General features: G+C 36.0%; 2 protein-coding genes across 2 annotated transcripts; one reads left to right on the forward strand and one right to left on the reverse strand.

Annotated features, from left to right (window-relative positions):
* Positions 1–253: 253 nt before the first annotated feature.
* LOC103977736 (WAT1-related protein At5g07050) lies at positions 254–2,391 on the reverse strand. Its single transcript, XM_009393331.3, is given in 8 exon segments — positions 254–528; positions 531–733; positions 847–998; positions 1,083–1,241; positions 1,327–1,576; positions 1,664–1,780; positions 1,872–1,934; positions 2,018–2,391. Coding segments are annotated over 8 exon segments (1,419 nt in total). The 5' UTR covers positions 2,377–2,391; the 3' UTR covers positions 254–412.
* Positions 2,392–15,026: 12,635 nt separating this feature from the next.
* LOC103977737 (gamma carbonic anhydrase 1, mitochondrial) lies at positions 15,027–21,772 on the forward strand. Its single transcript, XM_009393332.3, has 5 exons — positions 15,027–15,228; positions 18,187–18,330; positions 19,992–20,117; positions 20,461–20,612; positions 21,147–21,772. The coding sequence occupies exons 1-5, from the start codon at positions 15,114–15,116 to the stop codon at positions 21,432–21,434; spliced, it is 825 nt and encodes a 274-aa protein (XP_009391607.2). The 5' UTR covers positions 15,027–15,113; the 3' UTR covers positions 21,435–21,772.
* The last annotated feature ends 766 nt before the right edge of the window (positions 21,773–22,538 follow it).

The following is a 22,538-nucleotide window of genomic DNA, read 5'->3' on the forward strand; positions in this document are numbered from 1 at the left end:
CTGTTCTTCCTAATTTCAAGGTATTTTTTGGAGTTTTCACAAGTTTATTTTTTTTGTAGGACTTGAAATTATAGAGTATTGGCAATCTCAGCTGCAAATAATTCTGTCCTGGATTTGACCTGAGATTAATTTTGAGTGCAGATGTTAGGAAACCACTCATTTAAATGAAGTCATGGAAGCTCATAATCCAGATCTCTTTTTGTGCAAGTTGTTGCTGGTAACCGAGCATAATTTAGTGAGCAGAAATTTCAAATGAGTTTATGAGCGTTTATAATTGTCATTTCTTCCAACTTGCAAACTACAGTTTGCATGGAGTGTCAACTACACCATCAAAAGAAGAACAGTAGAAGGGCAGGGATAGAAAAGAAGAAGGAAGCTTCATGAAGGTGAAAGACAAACAAAACACTCCTCCTTAGCCCCTGTACCTACTGATCTCCTCCTCTCTGTTTCTCTCTCCTCCAAGTCCCAGAAACAAACTAGCTTGTAGCTCCTCCTTCTGTGCCTTCATGGAGTTCTCTGGTATTGGACATTAACTGCTACAGCAGCCTTGTCAAGGGGGGAGATCATCAAGGTGTTGGCTTTTGCCTTCTCCAGCTCAACTTCATCCAGTTCAATGATGGTCTTCACTGCTACTGGTATGTCCAAGGCTTCCATCTCCTTCTCCTTATTCTCCTTGTGCTTGCCCCAGAGAACAGAGTAGAGGCCGGCGACTATAAGGGCAGCTCCGACAACTCTGCACAAAGATGAGAATGAAGTGGAAGAGCTTGAGTCCACATTGTTGTTCGATCAAGGTGTAAAAGAACCTTCAAATCTCCTTCGAATTCTTGATCTATATGGTAGACTTACCCTCCCAAGTAGATCTTCTCAGCAAGGATAAAGGAGCCCATAATTGCTACTATGATCATCATCAGAGGGCTGAAGGCAGAGGCAAAAACTGGGCCTTTGTCCTGTATCACCAGACCCTGGACGTAGTAGGCAATGCTGGATGTCACGATCCCCTGCACATATCCAAATCCATAGGAAAATCTCATCAGCAGCTTACTAGCTAGAAAAAGATCAGCTTGAGAGAGAGAGAGACTGACAGCGTAAGCGGCGGCGAGGAGGTTCATGTCGAAGCCAATTCTCCAAACAGAAGGCTTGTGCTCCATGAACAAGGTCACAGCAGTGGCTTGCAGAGTACCCATAAAGCATATCAATGAGGTGAGGGAGAGGGGAGCATCATACGTCTTTAAGGTTGCTGCCTGTAGAGAAGGGGACCAGGGAATGAGGTCGATCGACACTCGTAAGATGAAGTACACTAAGCTCTCTAAGCAAGCAAGATCCTACCTGAAGAATGAAAAGAGAAGCCCAAGCCAGAGTCGCGATGATGAGGAAGATGCAGCCTTTGAGCCAGTCCTTGTCGGTCGAGTCGGCGGCCGCCGGCACGTTCGCGTGTTGCAGTTGCGCGTGCTTGGTCCAGGCCATGTCCATGATAGGTCCCTTGTACAGGGTCATCAACATGGCTCCAGCTACCGTCACGAGAGTTCCCACCACCTTGGCTTGGCATCTCACCTTCTTCAGGTGCACCTTCTCCATCCTGTTATGAATCAGATGCGCATCAAATTAGCAGTGACTAAGAATGCGATGGTGGAATGGAATCATGAGCTCGTCCGATCTCATCTACCTGCAAATGACGGCTAACACGAAGGTCATTGCAGGCAACATGTTGCTCATGGCGCAGGAGAAAGTGGGTGACGTGAACTTCAACCCAGCATAGTAGAAGTTTTGGTCTATCACCGGCCTGCAAATTTTGGACAAAGCACGTAAAACAACTGCTTCTGAACAACCGAAGAGTTGCAGCTTTCGTCGATGACATGATTCTGAACACTAACCCGAGGAGGCCGAGGGCAAATATCTGCATGAAGATGGAGAATGTCATCTTGGGTCGCACCTTCCTGCAACGAGGAGTGTTAGAGTTCCGTAGACAGAGGATGAAGCATCAAGTACTTGGTCATGGATCATAGCGGGGGAGGGTAACCTCTCGAGGATGAGGGCGAAGGGGGCGATGGAGAGGGTGGCGAAGGCGTGACGGTACACGACGAGCACGTAGTGGCTCATGCCGTGGTTGAGGGAGACCTTGGTGATGATGTTCATGCCGGCGTAGCCGAACTGCAGCGAGATCATGGCCACGTAGGGCTTGCACTTCTGGAAGAACTTGTTGCATCCTTCCATCTCAATCGGCGTTAGATGCGGCTGAGCAGAGCTCGGAGAAAGAGAGGAGAGCGAGTGTGAGAGAGAGAGCTGCGGAAGACCACAAGACACGTCGAGTTGGTGTGCGCTCTCCCGAGGAAGAAGGTGATCATTTGAGCTTGCATTTATAGCCGCCACTCGAGGCATCGTCGTCCATGCAACCCGCTCATGAGGGAGGCGTCATTCTCCATGGGGCCCACAACTTCAAGGAAATGGTTGCATCCCACGTCGGAGCATCGGGTGGGGCCTCTCCGGCACCGATGGCGTGACGAGGAACCCATGCACAGAGAGAGAGAGAGAGAGAGAGAGAGAGAGAGAGAGACTGGTAGTTCCTCTCGATTATATCAAGTTCAACAAGAAAATTAAGATATGGGAGCTTATGATCAATTTCTAAGTTTCACATGAACTGATTTCTAGCTGTTCCCCCCCCCCCCCAGAAAATAAGAGAGAAGGAAGGAATTACAGGTCCTTTTCTTGAATCTTCTTGCATGGGAAGGGAACAATCTTTATGAGGCATCAGAAAACGGAACAAATGCAAGTAAACTGCACCAGGTTATCGTGGCTCAATTTCTTCCATGGTCTGCTGAGCTCCAACTTGGATCGAGATGGCAGATGATGCATGAGCAATTTGGCTCGGATTCATCAACCAAATTGCTCATCATGATTTAACATTCCACTTCGTCCCAGCCATGACATTCTCTCGGTATCAGCTTCCATGGAAACCAGTTCTGCACAGCACAACTGGTGCTGCAGTGTGCCGTCAGATACTGGATTCCTGTCATTGGTGTTATCTGCACTGTCCCTGAAACATGAGGAAAAGGGTAATGGAATTTGACATCATTTGCAGCAGACAGCCCTGATGAGATGGAGGCACCACCAGCGGGATTCTTGTGGGGCACCTTCCTCGGCACCATGTGGTGGATGCCACCAGGAGTGACGCTGAAGTATCAGGTCTGCGGATGACACAGATACCTGCATGCCATAATCTTATGCACAGGATGGCAGGAGAGAAATGCTCGATTTGCTTCCAAAATTCTATCCAAAAGGGTGAAGGAGAAGCTTCACATTACCTTCATGGAAGGTCATGCCGTGCTGCATTTCACATTTGAAGTTTCAAGGAGCTTTTCTTCCCTGTTATCGTCGGTAGGAGTCCATCTCAAAGAGATACAAGCATCAGGTGCTTGCTTCAGCGATTTGGTTCAGGCAAAGTCAAACACTCAATGCTGATGGCTGAAGAGCTTAAGCTGCACTGAATCCAGCACTGTGATCCATCTTGCTCGGTATCGATACCTTCGGAGGAGTTGGGGTGGGCAGAGGACTCAGGAGATGCTCCATGGCTGGATTGGTGTTCTTTTCCGGTGTCATGGCTGGCCGACATTCCAAAGGCATTTAGGCAGCCTCCAGTGGCTTGCTCTTTTGGTGTTCCCTCCACTATTCATGTGCTAAATGGAGCTCTTTCTATACCGATGGCATCTAAAAACTCCCAATGATTCAACCGGCACGGCGTCGGAGACTTCTCTCCACCCAAACATGAATCTCAAATAGCAGTCCAAGGCAGAGTATCCTCCTCCTCTAAAGGAAAAGCCTTGTGGTATTTTCTTTGTTCTGCTGCATGAGACTCACCGTAGGACATAGCAAACATCATAACAAAGATTTTTGCCTCGTACTTTGATTCTTTAGCTGTTCTGCCACAATCACCTTCTTGAGTTCTTCCCAAGATCATAAGAACAGACTTCGAGTTCTGATGCGCCAACAGGAAGATGAGTTCTTGAACAAAGCCATATGTGATCTTGAAGCTTGGAACAGAAAAGGCACCATCTAGGAACTTGAATTTACATGTTTGCTAGTGATGTGGGTGTTGTCATAGATTCCAACTAGAATGTAGGGGTGTGGAAAGGAGGAGAATGCAGAGAATTGGATGCCTACCGTGTGTGTCAGTTCAAGAATGCAAACATTTCAGCTTTCTTCTCGTGCCTCACCTTCCTGCTTTCTTGGCTTCTCAGGTAGGTGGGATTCTTATATTAATATGCATGAAAGAAAACCATGCTGGAATCAACGTGATAATTGACAAGCATCAAGTGGTCACTACTTGGAAGTATTCCTTGCAGCCATCAATTTACTTGGACAAATTGGTCCATCCATGCATAAATGATACAGATGAACAGAAACAAAAGGAAATAGAAAATGCATGCAAGTTATATCCATTGATCAAGCACAGAAACATCATAATATACAGCCGATTCAGACTAATGGAAATAGTAAATGCTATAGATGCCATCAATGTCCTGTTTTCTTGTTTGCAGATATGTGTCTCAGTATACCAAGACACAAAGAATTATTATGAGCAGCTGCATGCATTCATCAATCTTGAAATTAAATCTGAATCACTGCTATACCAGAGAACAAGCAGATAGTAGTGGTGAGGAGATGAAGTTTCAGTGGCAAAGCATGCAGATGCAATCCTGCTAGTTTCAGAATAGATGTAGCACCAAAATCCTATCAACTCATCTTTGCGGACCACTTTAATGCTGCAACCAAAACATGATTAACCAATATAATTGTAGGCCACATAATTATATATAATTAAAGTGAGAAAGCATCTTTGGGTTCCTCCTTTTCCATGTTCCTCATGTCAATAGAGTATGTGTTGGATCTCCTCCCTCCTCTTAGTGCAAGCTTTTTGCAGGCCAAAGAGCCACCCACCGACCCTATTCATTAACACTATCACAGGCATCCTGCTGCATGATGACTGATTGCTGTCTTCACAGAGTTCTAACAAAAGCCTTCGCAGCACTGCTTTCCTCCCCATCACATCCTCCTCTTAAGTTTTCTTTTCTGCTCCTTTGATCTGGCCAAATTTATCGGGTGCTGTTGGTGGCTTTCATTTCATGTTAAAGGATGTCTGCCTTACACGCTGCCATTGCCATACAGCTAAAAAAGAAGATTCAGCTTCCATGGTCAAAGATGCATCCAACAATACCTCAGAGCTGGGATCTTTTCGTTTAATCGAGTAGCCTTTCCATCTTGCTTTGTGGAGATATTATTAATAAGCTTGCTTTGCGGAAAATAAAAATAATGAGCACTCTCGGTGTTTGCTTGCAGAGATCGAGCTCCATCGGAAGTCTTCCGTTCTACATCGTGCATTCTGATCCTCCCACGATGATCAATCAGTGCCAACTTTTTTGAGGAGGAAGAAAGAGCCCAACTTTTGTCATGATCAATCTGTGGTGCCTATTCTACAATTCATCTTTCTGCAGCAACACTTGTAGCTATAAAGCTGTGATCAAAAGTTGCAGCTCCACCGCGTCGTTGAACGGTCCAAAGGTGAACAATTGCCAAAATCGAGTGACAAATAAATACACACTTCTATTTCGATTAAACAAAGCCATATTGCTCGGAATAATGGACGAACAGGGTATCTGAAAGGGAAATAGACGATGCTTTTTCCCAGTATGATGCGTCATGGTTCGAGTATAGTCCACAATAGCTCATGTCATCGGCCAATTGTGTCCGCTTCAGATTCAAAGTCTCCATGTCTAAAGGCATTGTCAGAGACGACAAGCTTAAATCATGTGCTCGCGGCTTTTTGAAGAAGAAGAAAAGGAGAATGATGATGAACCTTTTTGTGAGTGATCTGCTTTCACTTGGAAAAAGACTCGAACATATGGGGTAACCAAATGCTTATGGGAGGCAACACCAAGTACCGGAGCTCAGTCCGTCGGCCGACAAATGACAATGGTGTCCAATTGCAGCGATCGATTCACTTCTCTTACAGCAGACTTTCTAGTAATTGTCCTGCACTGCGTGTTTAAATCAATCAGGCCTTTGTTGTACTATACAACATCAACTTGGACTTTGGTTGGTATCGTCACTGATTTGCCTTGCTTGCTAAGGTATTATTTCTTTATGCAAACTGCCTCATCTCAGTAAATTGGCAGAAAAGCTTAATGTACGTACCCAATGAAGAGAGAACGACTTATTTGGGCCTTTAATTGATTTGTTGGATTCTTTCAGTGATGATAAATGGGTGAATCTTAATGGACAATCATTGCTTCGGCCCAATCATAGTCTATTGATTGGATTATTTATGAAAGATTCCTATTATTTTCCATTTCGCTTGTTTTTACCCAATCATGCTTAAGAAGGTTGTCCGATCATAACAAATATCATAATAGATTTTGTCTATAATCGTCCAAACAAACATTCTAGAGGCAACATGCAACAATGTTTATAATAAAGCGTTAACAAATCCGAACAATAATTCGATAACATAGTTGCTTATGACGTGTAAAGTTATGTTGTTAAAAAATATTATCGCTTGCAAGCTGATATTCCATTGATATTTCAACTTTCATACCCTTCTAATTTTACAAGTCCTGCTACTCGGTTTTCATTATCGTCATGCTCACTTTGTTGCTCAATTTTTTCGACGTTCAATAAACTAGTTTGTTGATTCTAGAACTCCTCATCATGTCAAGTCTGACTAAAAGAATTTATTTTTTCATTTAGATTATGATGGTTCATATATGGTGATAGATAATGGTAAATGTTTCAATATATGAGTTTCATAAACCTTCTCTCTTCCTTTAAATCTTTTATTTTACGATGTTCTTTGTATTTTTAACATAAAGAAGAACCTAATATTTATCTTTAAATTATGTTCTTCTAATAATATTTCTATAGAATTCTTAAGTTCTTCATTTACATTGAAGTATCTCAATATACATCTTATTCAATGATTGAATAAAGATGAAAATTGAGTAAGTTATTCAAATCCATCTTTGCTTTAACCGGCATTAATGTTTCATTTCAAAAATGACATAATTACTTAGAGGATCCTTCTTTTAAGCTTCTAGATCATATTGATCATTCTTAAAATTTACCATTATCATCTTATCATCCAGTTTTATATAATTCATACAAATATAATAAAATATACCAACTTCTATTTTATATTTTTTTTTATAAATAATTCACCTCTTGAGTTTATATATTCTTATATTTAGGATCATTCACCATAGTTGATTATTTCACAAAGTATATGTGGTTATTCTTAAAATTTTAAAATATATATATTTTTTAAGCTCAAACTTATTGTTGAAAAGTTCTTTTAATAATTTATTATTTTATTTTACTATAATAATTGTGATGAATTTCAAAAGCTTCTTAACTTTTTTGAAACCATTGAAATCTCTCATTTTCTCATTGCATACTCTTGAATATAATAGAACCGTGAAATGTCATCATTAGTATATTGTCCAAACTAATTTTATTAACTATATACTTTTTTTAATTTTAGTCTCGTGTATTTATCACATCAGCTTATTTTATTAATAACGTGCCAATTTCAATTCTGGTCTCATTATTTAAAAAATTATTTGGATCTACTTCTAACTCTAATAAATTATATGTTTTTGGATATCTATGTTATCCATAGTTAAAACCTTACAACCGTACCAACTAGAAGTTTAATAAAATTAGATAATTTATTTCTCACCATGTTAATTTTGTGAAATCTATTTTTTCTTATAAATCACTTGACTCTTTTTTACCTAGACTAACTTCCAATAACTTCATTGATTGAGTCCCCAAATTCATAAGTCATCCAACTAGAAGTTTAATAAAATTAGATAATTTATTTCTCACCATGTTAATTTTGTGAAATCTATTTTTTCTTATAAATCACTTGACTCTTTTTTACCTAGACTAACTTCCAATAACTTCATTGATTGAGTCCCCAAATTCATAAGTCATCTCATATTAATTAAAACATCAACCCTAGCCATCAATCCAAATGTTTATCCACTTAGAACCTAATAAGTCATTCCTCAATGATACATGATTAGGATAATTCATAATAAGGTTTGGTCTCAATATCCCATATTTTAAATTCTTCTTGTCGAACACATCTTCATAGTATCATTGACCTTATACTAATTCATATGGTGGTTATTAGATCTAAAAATCAAAATTTTAAACTAAATAATTTTTTTATTTTCATAAAACAATCTCAAAAAATTATTTCTAAGCCTTCTACTGCCAACTAATCCTTAAAAAAATTTGAATAATGAGTAATAATGATTAAAGAATATAATATTTTATTATGAAATGATGTATGAGACTTAGTCTCATCCTATCCAAGTCAAATTTTCATAGGGTGAAATGGGTTTTTGGTATCAAACGAAATTGTGATGAGTCCATTAATAAATATAAAGTAAGACTTATTGCAATGAGATTTAATCAATATCTAGGCCTTGAGTATTATAACACATTTAGCCTAATTGTGAAGCTAATAATAATTTATATTATTTTATATCTTATCTTATTTAACAAATGGGGACTTCGATACTTTGGACGTAAATAATATATTTTTTCATAGTCATATTTTTTAGGATATATTTATGAGGCAACCTTCAAGCTTTATCGAACATAATCTTTCTCACATTTTTACAAGTTGTGCAAGGTTTATGGTCTCAGATAGGTTCCTTATGATTAGTATCATAAACTTCAAACACATCTCGTATCAATTAGATTTCATAATTCTTAATATAATACTTCATTATTTATTTATTTTTGTAAGGACATAATCATATTAATACTAGTTTATATAAATAACTGAATTAATATAAGTAATAAATTAATAATAATTTATTTATTTATTTGGGAAATAATTTTCTATCAAAGATCTTATATCCCTCGGCTATTTTCTTGGTGTCCAAGTCATCTATATGACAAACGATCTATTTCTTTCTCAAAATAAGTATATTCATGATCTTCTTGATTGTACCAAAATGTTTGAAGCCAATACTATTATTATGCTAATCTTTACAAATATTTCTTTTATCTTATTTGATAGTGCTAATCTAAGTGACGCAACTGAGTATCATCAAATTGTTGGAAGTCTATATTATTTAGCATTCGGTCGTCTAGTCGTCTAGACATTACATGTGTAGTGAATAAATTTTCTCAATTTATGCACAAGCATACTTTTAACCATTAGATGGTTATTAAATGCCTTCTATGATACTTAAATGATACTATTTATTATGGCTTATATATGTGAAGGGACTCTCCATTGTTGCTTCATGCATTTTTAGATGTTGATTGAGCAAATAATAAGGATTACAGGATATCTACTAGTGCTTATGTTATATTTTTTATTCATAATCAAATATCTTGGAGTTTTAAGAAATAATGCTCTATTTTAAGATCAAAGCTGAATGTCAAGCAATTACTTCTACAATTACTAAACTTTGTTGGATTCAATCATTGCTGCATGAACTATTTATTAAATTTTTTAATCCTCTATCTATATATTATGACAATATTGAAGTAACATATCTATTTGTTACTCTTGTATTGCACTCTGGAATAAATCACATAGTTATCGATTTTCATTTTGTTCGTAACAAAATTCAAAATAGTGAGTTACGTATCTCTCACGTCTTATATTCTGATCAACTTATAAATATTCTTACCAAACCTTTGTTTCACTAGCAATTCCTTCTACTTCAGCCCAGGATCAATGTCTCATAATATGTCCTATCTTACGAGTGACATATTAGGAAATATATTATTGAGAAAAATAAATCATAATAAAATTATCATAACCCTCTCATTATTTTGATAATGTATTATCATGATTCTAAATCATAAAAACTATGATAACATATTATCATGTTTCTATCAATAATAAGGATTATGATCGAAACATGATCTCCTACATTATAAAATGATTTAGATGAATATTTTATATTATATTGAATGAAAAAAATTATATAACTGTCATAGTTTATAATCTCTATATATATACATTCCTATCCATTATCAATAAAAATTCAAACTAATCATTTCTTTCAAATCCTTAAATTGTTTCATTACACCGCTACATTGATGACCAGTGAATCCTAAAATAATCACATCACTTGTTCGATGCCTCATTATTTTTTTCATGGCATGAAACACATGTATCCATTATTTTTAACTTCTGACCTCTTCCTCTTTCCACTCGATCAATTCCATCAAAAAGAACCAAAGAGATTATTCTTTTTTTCTTCGATCGGGCAGACCTAAACAACAGCAGCGCATGAGATGTGTTTTGATTGCAGAGTTTGTTGATGGGATCTGACTAAGATGGGCATATGTTCTCTCCCTTTATTTCCGTGTCAGTGTATCCACTGAGCCATAGAATGCTACTTACATGATAGGATCTATCACCAAACAAAGAAGTCTAGTGAAGTATTCTAAAGATAAAAAGAAAAAAATCTAATCTGTTCATCAACGTGCTCAGATTTTGTTTCATAAAGCATATAGTTAGGATGCAAATTCTTAATTGTCACTTCATTTGTTAGAAAATAAATACTTTACTATGCTGTACTTTTTTTTTTTTTTGTTTGGAGTGAATAAAACAGTGCTAACTAAACTTAGTATTCTATAAATTGTCACAAAAAAATTTACTTTTATATTTGTTCTGTTAGATTTTGTCGTCTTTTATAATTGGATAAGATGTATAATATAATTAATTGAGTTCCGTTGAAATATTTTTACCAATAAAATATAAGTCTACTTTGCTCTCACAAGTATAGACACAGTCCCCATTGAGGGAGTACAGTTTTCTACTCAACTCTCTCCCCAAACCCTCTCCCTATAACCATCAATCTAGATTAATCTAGCAATCTTGAATTAAAGATCGTGTTTGTAGATCAAACAGAAATATCTGAACAGATGACATTAAAATATACACATCATCTATGTATTTGACTTATATAAAGGTTATTTTTATATTTTAATATAACATAATTACATATTTTTATGCTTACATATTCGGTACAACCATTCAGAAGAATTTGATTCGCTATAATGCCTTCTTCCATTAATTGTAGGTCCAAAGTCTATCTCCTAATTAGCCCACTTATAAACCAAAGTAATTTCCTAACACTTTGAGTTCCTTAGCCCACATAAATCTCGTTGTGATCTCAGTGATTTATATCTCGACCTATACTCCATCTTATGCATCTTTATTAGTACCTGAATTTTTCTTAATGGCTAAAATCATGCTCATGGAAATTGCTAGGCCTTCAAGACACAGTGGTAAGTAATGTTAGTGAAATCATTGATCGAGTTGTTGATGTGAAGACTTCTATGGTTGAGTTGACTCCTTGGAGTTTCGAGTTCAACTTGACGAGGTTATTTGGCTAAAAACTTTCATCATTCTTATGTACAGAAAGATGTCATCAACGTTTTGAAAATATAATATAGTCTAAATCTATGTGTATGAGATTATCCATGATGCCCCCAAAGTAAAAATGCTAAGACCTCAAAGTGTCACATGCATAAAGACTAAGGTTGGGAGAGGTTTCTTAACCTGATTTCTTTGGCCTGCAAATTGTTAACCTGAGGTAGATGTGTATGATTGCAAGTAGTAAAAAAAAATCCTCTTTTCACTATGCTAAAAATGAGTTTTTATATTTGATTATAAAGGAGTAGAATATTGTATGAAATATTTTATAGGAAGACATCCCTCAACCACTTTTAACAATATATGGATAATAATGGTGAGATAACTTACAACCGTCTACCTTGGACCCTTGTTCATGTGGACAAACCAATTGAGGGTAGCCTTTGTCTTCTTCTTTTATCTTGGATGTCATGCATAGGCCATATGTCAGATGATAATTAATCGATAATGCTCTTTCTACAATTTGTTCCCTCAAAAGTATGCTTCGGGATCTCTTCTGAAGAAGTCCCAAAGTGCTGTTATTAACTTATCTGACACGGGCACTATGCAGAGGAAAAATGGTGGAGAGGCAAAGAAGAGAGTTGGCACAACCAGCTATAGTTATGCCAAGGTCGGGGCACGGGTTTCTCTTTATCTCTCTTTTCTCTATTCCCTTCCACTTAGCTATAGTAATCATAATTGTTCGATAGAAGGGGAGGAGTTAGAAGACATTTGAAAAACTTATCGTCGAGCCACATTAACATCTCCATTAGCAAATCCTCATCTCCGCTTAGGGAGGTAGACAAAAAGAACTCTAAGAAAGCCCCTCTTAAGCCCAAGTCTTCCATAGCGACTAGCAAGTCCTTCACTAACAAGTTGCCAGAATTATAAAAGTGTATATAGATGCTTCGTGGCTTAATAGTGATGGTGGTCGAGTTTCTCGACCTTTGTTCTCTCGTCGATGAGTGTCCTCCTTCTAACACTAAAAATATTATGAGAATATATTATTGACGTTCTAGTCAACCAAATATGATCTAAACCCATGTATGCAGGGTTATTCAACATGTCTTTTATGTGAAAATATTGAGGCTCTGATGTGCCACTTACATAAAGATCGAGGTCGAGAGAGGTTTTTCGACCCGATCCTTTTGACACCAAAATTAATAATTCGAGATAGATACATGTATTCATGAGTAATGAAAATGATTTCTTTTTCATGACATTAAAAAATAAGCTTTTATACTTTATCGTAAAGAAATAAAATATTTTATAAAATATTTTATGAAAATATAGCCCTACAAAATAGTCTCTCCTTTCTTGAACCCTTATCCACATGAATATACGGATGGGGATAGCCTTTATCTCTCCTTTCGGCTTTGGACGCTATATGAAAATCACATATCATTGATCACTGGCCTTTGCTACATATAAAATTGATAACTTATTCTCTAAATTCCAGAACAATGGACTGCAAGTTCTTTCTGCATCCTTTTGTTATACGTCAATTACAGCACTGTCTAAATCCTGTTGCCTTACTCGGAGAGATCCCTAAACCTCTGCTATCTTTTCTTCGAGTCTCCTTGTGATGTACTCAGTTATGGCCCATTGTATAAATTGTTTTCTGCATTTATCCTTACAAGAATCCAAACTGATCTTTAACCTCTTCTAATTCTGCATCTTTGACATCTTTCAATCCACATGAACTCATTCATTTGTGTCTCATCAGGATCTGAAGATCCAACACTGCAATACGTGTTCTTCACCGCTGGAGCTATCACTACTGCATGCCTTTCACATGATGTTACAGCAGCTAAAAGATCATTATGGTTCAAGGGAGAACACGCTGCAACAGTAAATATAATACATCTCTGGTTGATGATGCACGGCAACCAGCTTCTTCATCACCCACTTCTGTTGGTCCCCCATGTCCAACCCTAATTTATAGCAGTTTGCAGGTTCAAGCAACACTGCACATACGACATGGTGTCCCTACGATCACCCAGTGCATGGTCGTCATCCAACTTCTCCTATTGATGCTGCTCTCAGGGGCCTGGTTGCAGAGAAACCCTTCATAACATTCTGATGTGGATGCCTCAGCCTGTGCATGGATTGCCTACTGGGTGTTCGAAGTAATGCTGAGATGAACTCCCTATTAGGAATGGGTATTATGTTAGCAGAGGATCTCAGGAACAAGGTGACAATGTAAATGAGCTCATACATAATTGAATTCCAAAATAAATAAATAAATAAATAAGAAATTACTTTCAAAATAAAATGCTTCTTGTAGAAACCACAAATTATACAAAATAATATTTTATTTTCTTTTGATAAATAAAATATCATCTTTATGAACAGAAACAAATAAATTTTTATGACATCTTAAGGAAATTCTTTATGCATATAATAATATCCTTGTGTATAAATTTACACCTTTTTGAGAATAATTCCTTTTTGAACTAGAAATTAAAAGGTTGGATTACATGTAAAAATGTCAGTCATGCCCTAAATTGCTTTAGTATTCCAATCAAATTAGGTTCAAAATCTAATAATTACATAGAAAGGTGTCACTCCACAACTTAAACAACTTATGCAATGAGCAATAGTTGTCTCATCATATATTAAACGTGGATTAAAAAATGATATATATATACATACATATATATATATATACATACATATATATACATACATATATATATACATATACATATATATACATATATATATACATATACATATATATATATATACATATACATATATATATATATATATATATATATATATATATATATATATATATATATAAGCTCATTCAATTGTTATAAAATATCCTAACATAATATATATGTATTTGAATTTTAATATAATAGTTTCATTACTATAGCGATCTATTTATAATGTAATCGATAATAATGATGTAAAATATTACAAATAATAATAAAATTAACACTAATTAGTATTAGAATCGAATGTAAGAAACTATGAGCAATTAGTCATTTAAAAATCCACACAAAATAACAAGAAAAGATTAAAAAAAAGGTAAAAATAAGTCACAGTTAGACATTTGCAAATGATAACGCAAGTTACAAATTATCCTATTAGTATTATGATCTTTATACTTATAAAATTTATATTAGGATCTTTATATTTCTAAACATAAAATAAATAACCTTATTTATTTTGATGTTACTAGTTGCATTAACGAAAAATACTAACACATGAGATCACGGGATCGACATGAAAATGATAAGCAAAAAGATAAAAAAAATAATTTTAACATCGAAAATAGAAAAGATATTAAAATTATCTTTCTGTCCATCACTTTTATATCAATTTATTACATGATATCATGTTTTTTTATCAATACAATTTATTTATTTTAGTTTTATAATTATAAAGATTTTAATATAAAATTTTTAATTATAGTACTAATAGGATCTACACCTGAAGTTGAGGTCAGCCCAAGCGGCACAGGGAGAACGAAATAAAATACCATTTCTACCCCTAGTCGAGAGTCTCATAGCGAAGCTATTGAGGGTAAAATAGTAGTTTAACTTCGAGCACGTTACTTTCAATTTAACCCCTTGCAGTTGTCGCTGCCGCTGCTTCTCTTTTTCGCCCCTCTGCCCTTTCTTTTCCCTGCCCTACGAACGGCGTGCGATCCATGGGGACGCTGGGAAGGGCGATCTACTCCGTCGGATTCTGGATCCGGGAGACCGGCCAGGCCCTCGACCGCCTCGGCTGCCGCCTCCAGGGCAACTACTACTTCCAAGAGCAGTGTAAGACGACCTCCTTCCCCTTGATCCCTTTCCATTTTGATCATGCGAGCGCTTCTTGCGCGTGTACCGATCTGTTAATGAGTCTGAAATCGATTGGTTGGATCACTGCGGTTTTCCTTTCAGGAATCATTGCCTCGTGTATGGTTTAGGATTGTAATCGGAATGGGTGATAGAGGGTTTCTTAGCTTCTCTAGGATGACTTCTTGGTGATTTCTTGTTTTGACTTATCGTCAAGTTGTCTTTTTTACGTGCCCTATTAGCATGACGCAATATATCACGATTAGTATTTGAACCTCTTTTGGTAAAATATCTCTGTGTGGGTGATGTTTCTCAATCTTAAGGAAAACAAATTAAACCAAGTTCAGATGTCATCGTGTGTTATTAGAACATGTTTCCCAAGGTTATACTTAGATTCATTTGTTTCATATTGCAAACAAACCAAAGCATTGGGTGTCTGCAAATTGTAGATTCGTGTATTTTTTTCAGAACCTTCAATATGAAGCTTGGTTGACCTTGGATATCTTTCACTGATGCTTATCTAGGATGTTGATGTAACATTTTCAGTGACAAAGACAATGTTTGCCCCTTCATCAACTGGAATGCTCTATTGGATTCTATATGCAAAATTGTGGGTCTTTGTGGAGAGTCATTTAGTAGTGTTATGGGAATCTTACCAAGTCTTGTATTAGAGGACTTGTAATGAGCTTTGAATATTTAGATTGAAAGATTTTTTATGTATGAACAGCGGGGATTTACCTATAAGTACCTGAGATAGGTAATAGTACTCTTTATGTCATCAAATCAAATTCGTTGTGTTGCCTGGGTAAATTATGTATTTTTCAGTTTTTATTATATGGGGGAAGGCCGCAACTGATCAGATGTTGCTTAACTCTCAAAACTTTTGGTATCATGTCTTCATCCTTCGGTAGGATGTGTCGCATGAAATTGAGAATGTTTGCAATACATCTATCTAGGATGAATATTATACAAAGTACCTTAAGAGATAGGTTAAGTAGAAATTAATCAAATTGGACAATGTTGTATTTGGTCCTAACCTTCACTAGACTTGAGGAAAAACACTATATTTGGATTAGAATGTACCGATTTATAGATTCTGTGGTCGGTCCTACTCTCAGAAAGAGTTGTTAAATTGTATCAAATTAATATATGGTTGCATAGCTACCATAGCACAATTATGAATGCCGTGACCAGAGTCTCATGCAATTATTTTACTACTATTATATCACAACGAGCTTGAATTTTGTTGGTTGCCCATCAACTCACCTCATCACATTTGATCTTTAAGAATAAAAATGACAATATTTCAGAATAGAAGAATAAGAAGAGAGCATAGGTTAAAGTATGTGCAAGATCTAGAGTGAAGCCTAGTTGGAAGAAATAATCAAGATCGCATAATCTGAAATGATTTCCAAAGCCGTTAGTCTACTTAAAGTCATTTTGATTGTAAACATGAAATAAATTTCCATATCATTAATTAACTTTCTAATTGGGCCTTAGGAACATAAAACATAATGAGATTTGACGATGGTTCCTAACAGAACTGGTAGATAGTTGTTAGTTGCCATAAACTAGAAAAGGTTAACCTCAGTGATAACTTCATCTAGACTTATGACTATGCCCCTTAGTCTAGAATGCCGATCAAGCTGCATAGTTTACTTTTGTTATTATATTGGATAAGCTTGTCCTTTTACTATCTGCATTTGTACATGCCTATGGAACAGCATAAATGTAATGCACGACTTCAGAGAAAAATCTACCCAGAAAGTTCTTCTATAAGTCTTATTCATATTTGTTGCACCATGATACCAACTTCTGCTTTTATCTAAGAATTGTGATTATTGAAACAAAAGAAAGGAATCCCATCCAAATATAATTGCAGTGGTAGCATACTCCTCTACAGCGTCAAACGTCTGATATTCTAGCTCAAATTAGCTCAAATTATGAAGGTCCAGTATCATTCCTGTGTTAGACAACCACAGGTGTAGTATTATTCCATGCAATGGCATACCATGAGACACGTGCCAACTCGTGTCGTTTTACTTAAATAGCAATCTTGGTGCATATTATTTGTGATTAAACTTTGATTCACAGGTGCACATGGTACTCATACTGATAAGGTTTGGAGTAATTGAATGTTTTTACATTCCCATCACAGTTATTATGTATCAAACTATATGCTACAGATTGTCGATTTAGCACATGATCTAGCTATTTGTGAATTATCCCAATGACAACCTCATTTTGCAGTTGTACCATGTTCTAGGGTTAACCTAGATGCTTTAGCTCTATTTTGTCTTTGATCTTGTTTGTGTTAGGGTTAACTGAGATGTTTGATCCTCTAAGTTTGGGTTTAAATTGCAGAGCAAAAAGAGAAGAAGAAATAAATGGAACACTTTTCAAAGCCAAAAGAATTTAGTTTTTTCCGTTCTTAGTTGTTATGTCTAGACTGGGTAACTGATCTAGCCTGTGTAGTTGGGTGACTAAGACAGCAATTAGTGCATATAAGCAGCTATCATTTTGTGTGGCAGCATGGATTTATGAAATTATGCCACCCACTTGCAATCATGAAATCTATTAAGCAAGAAATCCATTAGAAATTAGATTTCAAGTAGTATCACTCCATGAGAAAGTAATTGTATTCTTGATGAATTCTTCAATTTTATGCTAAATATAACTTTTTTACTTTGTTTACACTTTACATCTAGTCATATCAGCTTCTACTACTGACATAATAGTTCAAATTAGCCTGCCATTTCTGTCACAATAATTCAGCTTTCTTTAATTTTTATGCCACTATCACTGAGTATAATTTTGTAGTTTTCTTGGATTTGATACATATCATTCTAATGCTAATTGCACTGAGTGTGAGAAATAAATTCAATTTTTAAGTTATAGGCTTTCTAATTTGTATTTGCTGCTTTCTTCATATCATGATAGTGTCGAGGCATCGTACGCTCATGAACATATTTGACAAGGTGCCTAATGTTCATAAGGATGCTTTTGTGGCTCCAAGTGCATCTGTTATTGGTGATGTCCAAGTGGGCCAAGGATCATCAATTTGGTACGGATGTGTTCTGCGAGGTATGTTTCTGTTGTACAAGTTAGTTTGATACTATGTATATAAGCTAGTAGAGTATTGATCATCCTAAAGGCCTTGTTCTCCTCCATACAAAATTCACTGGCTTAATGCATTATTTTCCAACTGAGAAAGTTGAATTGGTACTGATGTACAATGGATAATATTGCACTCCTTATGTAATGCTTGACAAAACTAGATTTTTGGAGGATGGATTATTTTGCATGAGAGATAGGAACCATATACATTTCCAGTAATTTCTTCTATGTCAATACTTTGCGAAAATCATTGTCAATCACTATATGGCTGTAAAGAGCCCAGATGATAGATTTTTCTTTTGAGAATTATGGTCACATGGTCCTTGTATTATGAGATGGACCCAATTTATCTGCGTTTGATTCGTCTTCTACCATTATCATTCGATCGTTTTCTTTTCCTTATTAGAACCTCATGTATAATTGACTGTATGTGTTCTACATTATCTTTTTCAGTTAGATGTCTGAATGCTTACTCTCCTTTCCGCCAGGAAATACTAAAACTTTACATTGATCATGCAGTAAATAAGTAGTCCCATATGAAATAGAAAACAAATAGGATAAGATTCAAGTTCTCTTGGTAATGCAATCTAATATGGTTGATCTTGTCTATAATGATGTAGAAATGATAAAGACACTCTTTTAAGTCCATATACTCGATAATTATTTTGAAAAAGGAAGGATTGGCTGAGCTTGAAATTTGTCTATTCAAATGAGTAAATGATTGTTTCTATTTGGTGGTTCATAGCAGCTATATTAAGTGATATTTCCCCTGCATTTGTTCTTTCTATATGGTTGTTCTTTATATTGCTTCATCTTCTTAAGCTGTCATTTCCTCACGATAAATAAATACTCCTTTCTTCTAGCAACTCATGTCTCATTTTATTATGTATTTAGTCCTTTTTACCTGGAGCAATCTAGTAGACTCAATCTTTTCTAGGGTTTGAAATGCAGAACTGATCATGTAGATTCTGTCTGTCTTGCATTACTTCTTGCCTCTATTGAAGGTCCTTGCTCTCATGAATTTGGTATCTGTACGTTGCAAGTAGATAGCACATATAAAAGGTAGCTCTATCATGTGTTGAATCATGGACTTGTTATATTTTGATTTGTAAATTCAGTTTCAGATTTATGAGATTTGCCTTTTAGTCTAGTGCCAGATCCAAAAGCATGACAAACTCAATGTTCTACAGTAGTATTTCTTTGTTTAAAGAATTTTTTTTCTCCCTACCTATTTTGTGGTATATTCTCTTTCCCAGTCTACTTGTTGTAGCAATAGTGGACATACGTCTTTCCAAGAATTTATGACGCCCTCCTGTATTTGTAAGCCAAAAACTTTCTTGTTTTCTTTCCCACTTTCTTCTTGTAAAGAGACATGGAAAATTTTCCATTCCTTAGATAACACTTGCATTCACCATTGTACATTGGTTGTTACTGTCTTCATTACTGCTGAATGGCAATGAAGACGAGATACATTGTTCTTTAATATAAATTTGGTGCCTGGACATCATCCCTTATGACAGTAATAGTGGACATTAGTTTCAGTATAGACATTACTTGTAACTCAGTGTTCTCATGTTCAATTTGGTTGAATATTGAGTAATAAACTCCTTTTCTCTTATCGTTTGCAGGTGATGTAAACAGCATCCATGTTGGCTCTGGCACTAACATTCAAGATAATTCCCTGGTGCATGTGGCAAAATCTAATCTGAGTGGAAAGGTTCTACCAACTATTATTGGAGATAACGTCACAGTAGGCAAGTGATATAATCATTTAGTGTCAGTTTTACAATAAGTGTCAACCTTGCTTTTGAACATTCAATTTGGTCATAGGTTAAATGATTAGTGTCATGGTGCTCAACTTCTTGTTCAGCAGGTACTAGTGGATATTTCTAGAAAAACACTTTCTTTTTTACCTTAGTAGCTATAATTTAACATTAGAACCTGCATGATTTCTCATAGATATAATTGTTGAATTTAAAATTTTTACTGGCTGCATAATCCTTTTGTTAAGTGTTAAGAGTTTGTACGCAAGCTGCAAGATAATTTTATAAACTTCTTGTAAATCTCATCATTTTATTCAAATCGTGAACTTCATAGGTCATAATGCTGTCTTGCATGGATGCACTGTTGAGGATGAAACATTTGTTGGAATGGGTTCTGTCCTTCTTGATGGGGTTGTCGTGGAGAAGCATGGAATGGTTGCTGCTGGAGCCCTTGTAAGGCAGAACACTAGGATTCCATGTGGAGAGGTTATCAACTGTTTAACCCATTATTTATTTTTTTCATTTTTATTTGTATGAATTTGTGCTCATATTAGTCTCTTTAAGATTATTACCATTTGTCGACTCTGTTCAGAAGAGTATACCTTTTCCATAATGTGTCATTTTTATCGTCAGAAGTATATGGTATGATCGCTGGTACCCCTTGACCTTTTTTAACTGCCATTGGTTTTGGGATGGTCATTTTAACCAGGTTTGATCTAGGCAAAAGGCTATGCAATTTGATGAACAGGTAGATTGGAAAAGGATGGAGATTGGTTTACTATGTTGGAACCACATTGGATCGAGGCCTGATCAGATTAATCCCAATTCATTTTTGGTTGAAAAAGAATTTAAATTGTTGGATCAGATTGGGGCTTTCAGTATCTGGGTCATTGGATTGTGAACTCCGTAGATTGGACTGGACAATATAGCATAATTTGTGATCAATTACTGTTTATTGATAAACTGCCTTTGCTTTAACAGTTTGTCTTGCACTCATTTGTGAACTTCTGTTATTGACAGGTGTGGGGAGGTAATCCTGCGAAGTTTTTGAGAAAGCTGACCGATGAAGAGATTGCTTTTATATCTCAGTCTGCTACGAACTATGCCAATTTGGCCCAGGTGCATGCTGCTGAGAATGCTAAATCATTTGACGAGATAGAGTTTGAGAAAGTATTGCGCAAGAAGTTTGCACGCAGGGATGAGGAGTACGATTCGATGCTTGGAGTGGTTCGTGAAGTCCCTCAAGAACTAATTCTTCCCGACAACATCTTACCGAACAAATCTCCCAAGCCTTCTCAGATAGGCTGAGATTGCCAGCCCACCTCACCAAATTGGTGTTGTGAGCTTGTTGTAAAGGGATGATGAGTTTGGTGGTTTATGCCATCCCAATAATTTCAGGTCGGTCTCATCTCTGGGATCGGCCATGCACTTTTTCCCTGTTTTTTTGTTTTTTCTTGGAATCTGAAATTGCTTCCAGATGATGTGAACAAGAGACGATGGTTTTGATGACTCTTTGTAGAGCACTTGGCATACTTCAGAAACCTGTCTGAATATAGTGGTGCTTGGAGTAATAAGTTATTCAATTGTGAGATAGAAACATCCATCATGGAGACACTGAATCCAGAAGCTGATATCTTCTTGTTGGTTGTCCTTTGTTTTGTGCCATCAGTGGACATTGAATTCAGATGCTCATCTCTTCTGTTAGCCAGTTTTTGTTGTGTTATCATTCTTGTAGGTATTATGTCCATTTGGGAGCTGAGCTCTTAATGATATTTTCTAGCTCTGTGCTTCATCACAGGTCAATCAACCAAAATCAGTGTGATTTCACAAACATGTGCAGACTATTCCATTGATTCGATCCATAGGAGAAGGATTGATTAAAAAATTTAATGAGCTCGCATGCTTTCTGAAACAACTCTTAGCCAATTTGCCAATTTTAACAGATACTTCTCACTAATATTCAATCGAAGATTTTGAGCCTTCTTTTATCTTTACCATAATGCTAATGCTCTCCTTCAGTATATTAATACCAAATAATAATAATTAAAAAATTAGGTAGATAAATAAAGATGATGGAAATACTGTATTTTTAATAGCCATGCCATCTAAAAAACTTGATTAACCACATCAAAGCCAATATTAACTTCCTTTATGATCATCATTATATTGTCAAGGCTTTTGTGGATGTTTGTTTACCTATCTTTTTTTGGATCCAAAAGATGTGGTCAGAGATGGGTATCAATGTTGGGGTTTGGATCCAAACCCTTTTGACTTTTATCTCCAAATAATAATAATTCTAAAATTAGGTAGATAAGTAAAGATGATGGAAATATTGTATTTTTAATAGCCATGCCATCTAAAAAACTTGATTAACCACATCAAAGCCAATATTAACTTCCTTTATGATCATCA

This window comes from Musa acuminata, chromosome BXJ2-3, assembly GCF_036884655.1.
Source record: "Musa acuminata AAA Group cultivar baxijiao chromosome BXJ2-3, Cavendish_Baxijiao_AAA, whole genome shotgun sequence".
NCBI lineage: Eukaryota > Viridiplantae > Streptophyta > Magnoliopsida > Zingiberales > Musaceae > Musa > Musa acuminata.

Coding starts and splice junctions, on each gene's coding strand:
- LOC103977737 (XM_009393332.3), top strand. CDS start 15,114: ATGGGGACGCTGGGAAGGGCGATCTACTCCGTCGGATTCTGGATCCGG. Junction 15,229..18,186: donor CTACTACTTCCAAGAGCAGT/GTAAGACGACCT, acceptor ATATCATGATAG/TGTCGAGGCATCGTACGCTC. Junction 20,118..20,460: donor TGGAGATAACGTCACAGTAG/GCAAGTGATATA, acceptor TGAACTTCATAG/GTCATAATGCTGTCTTGCAT.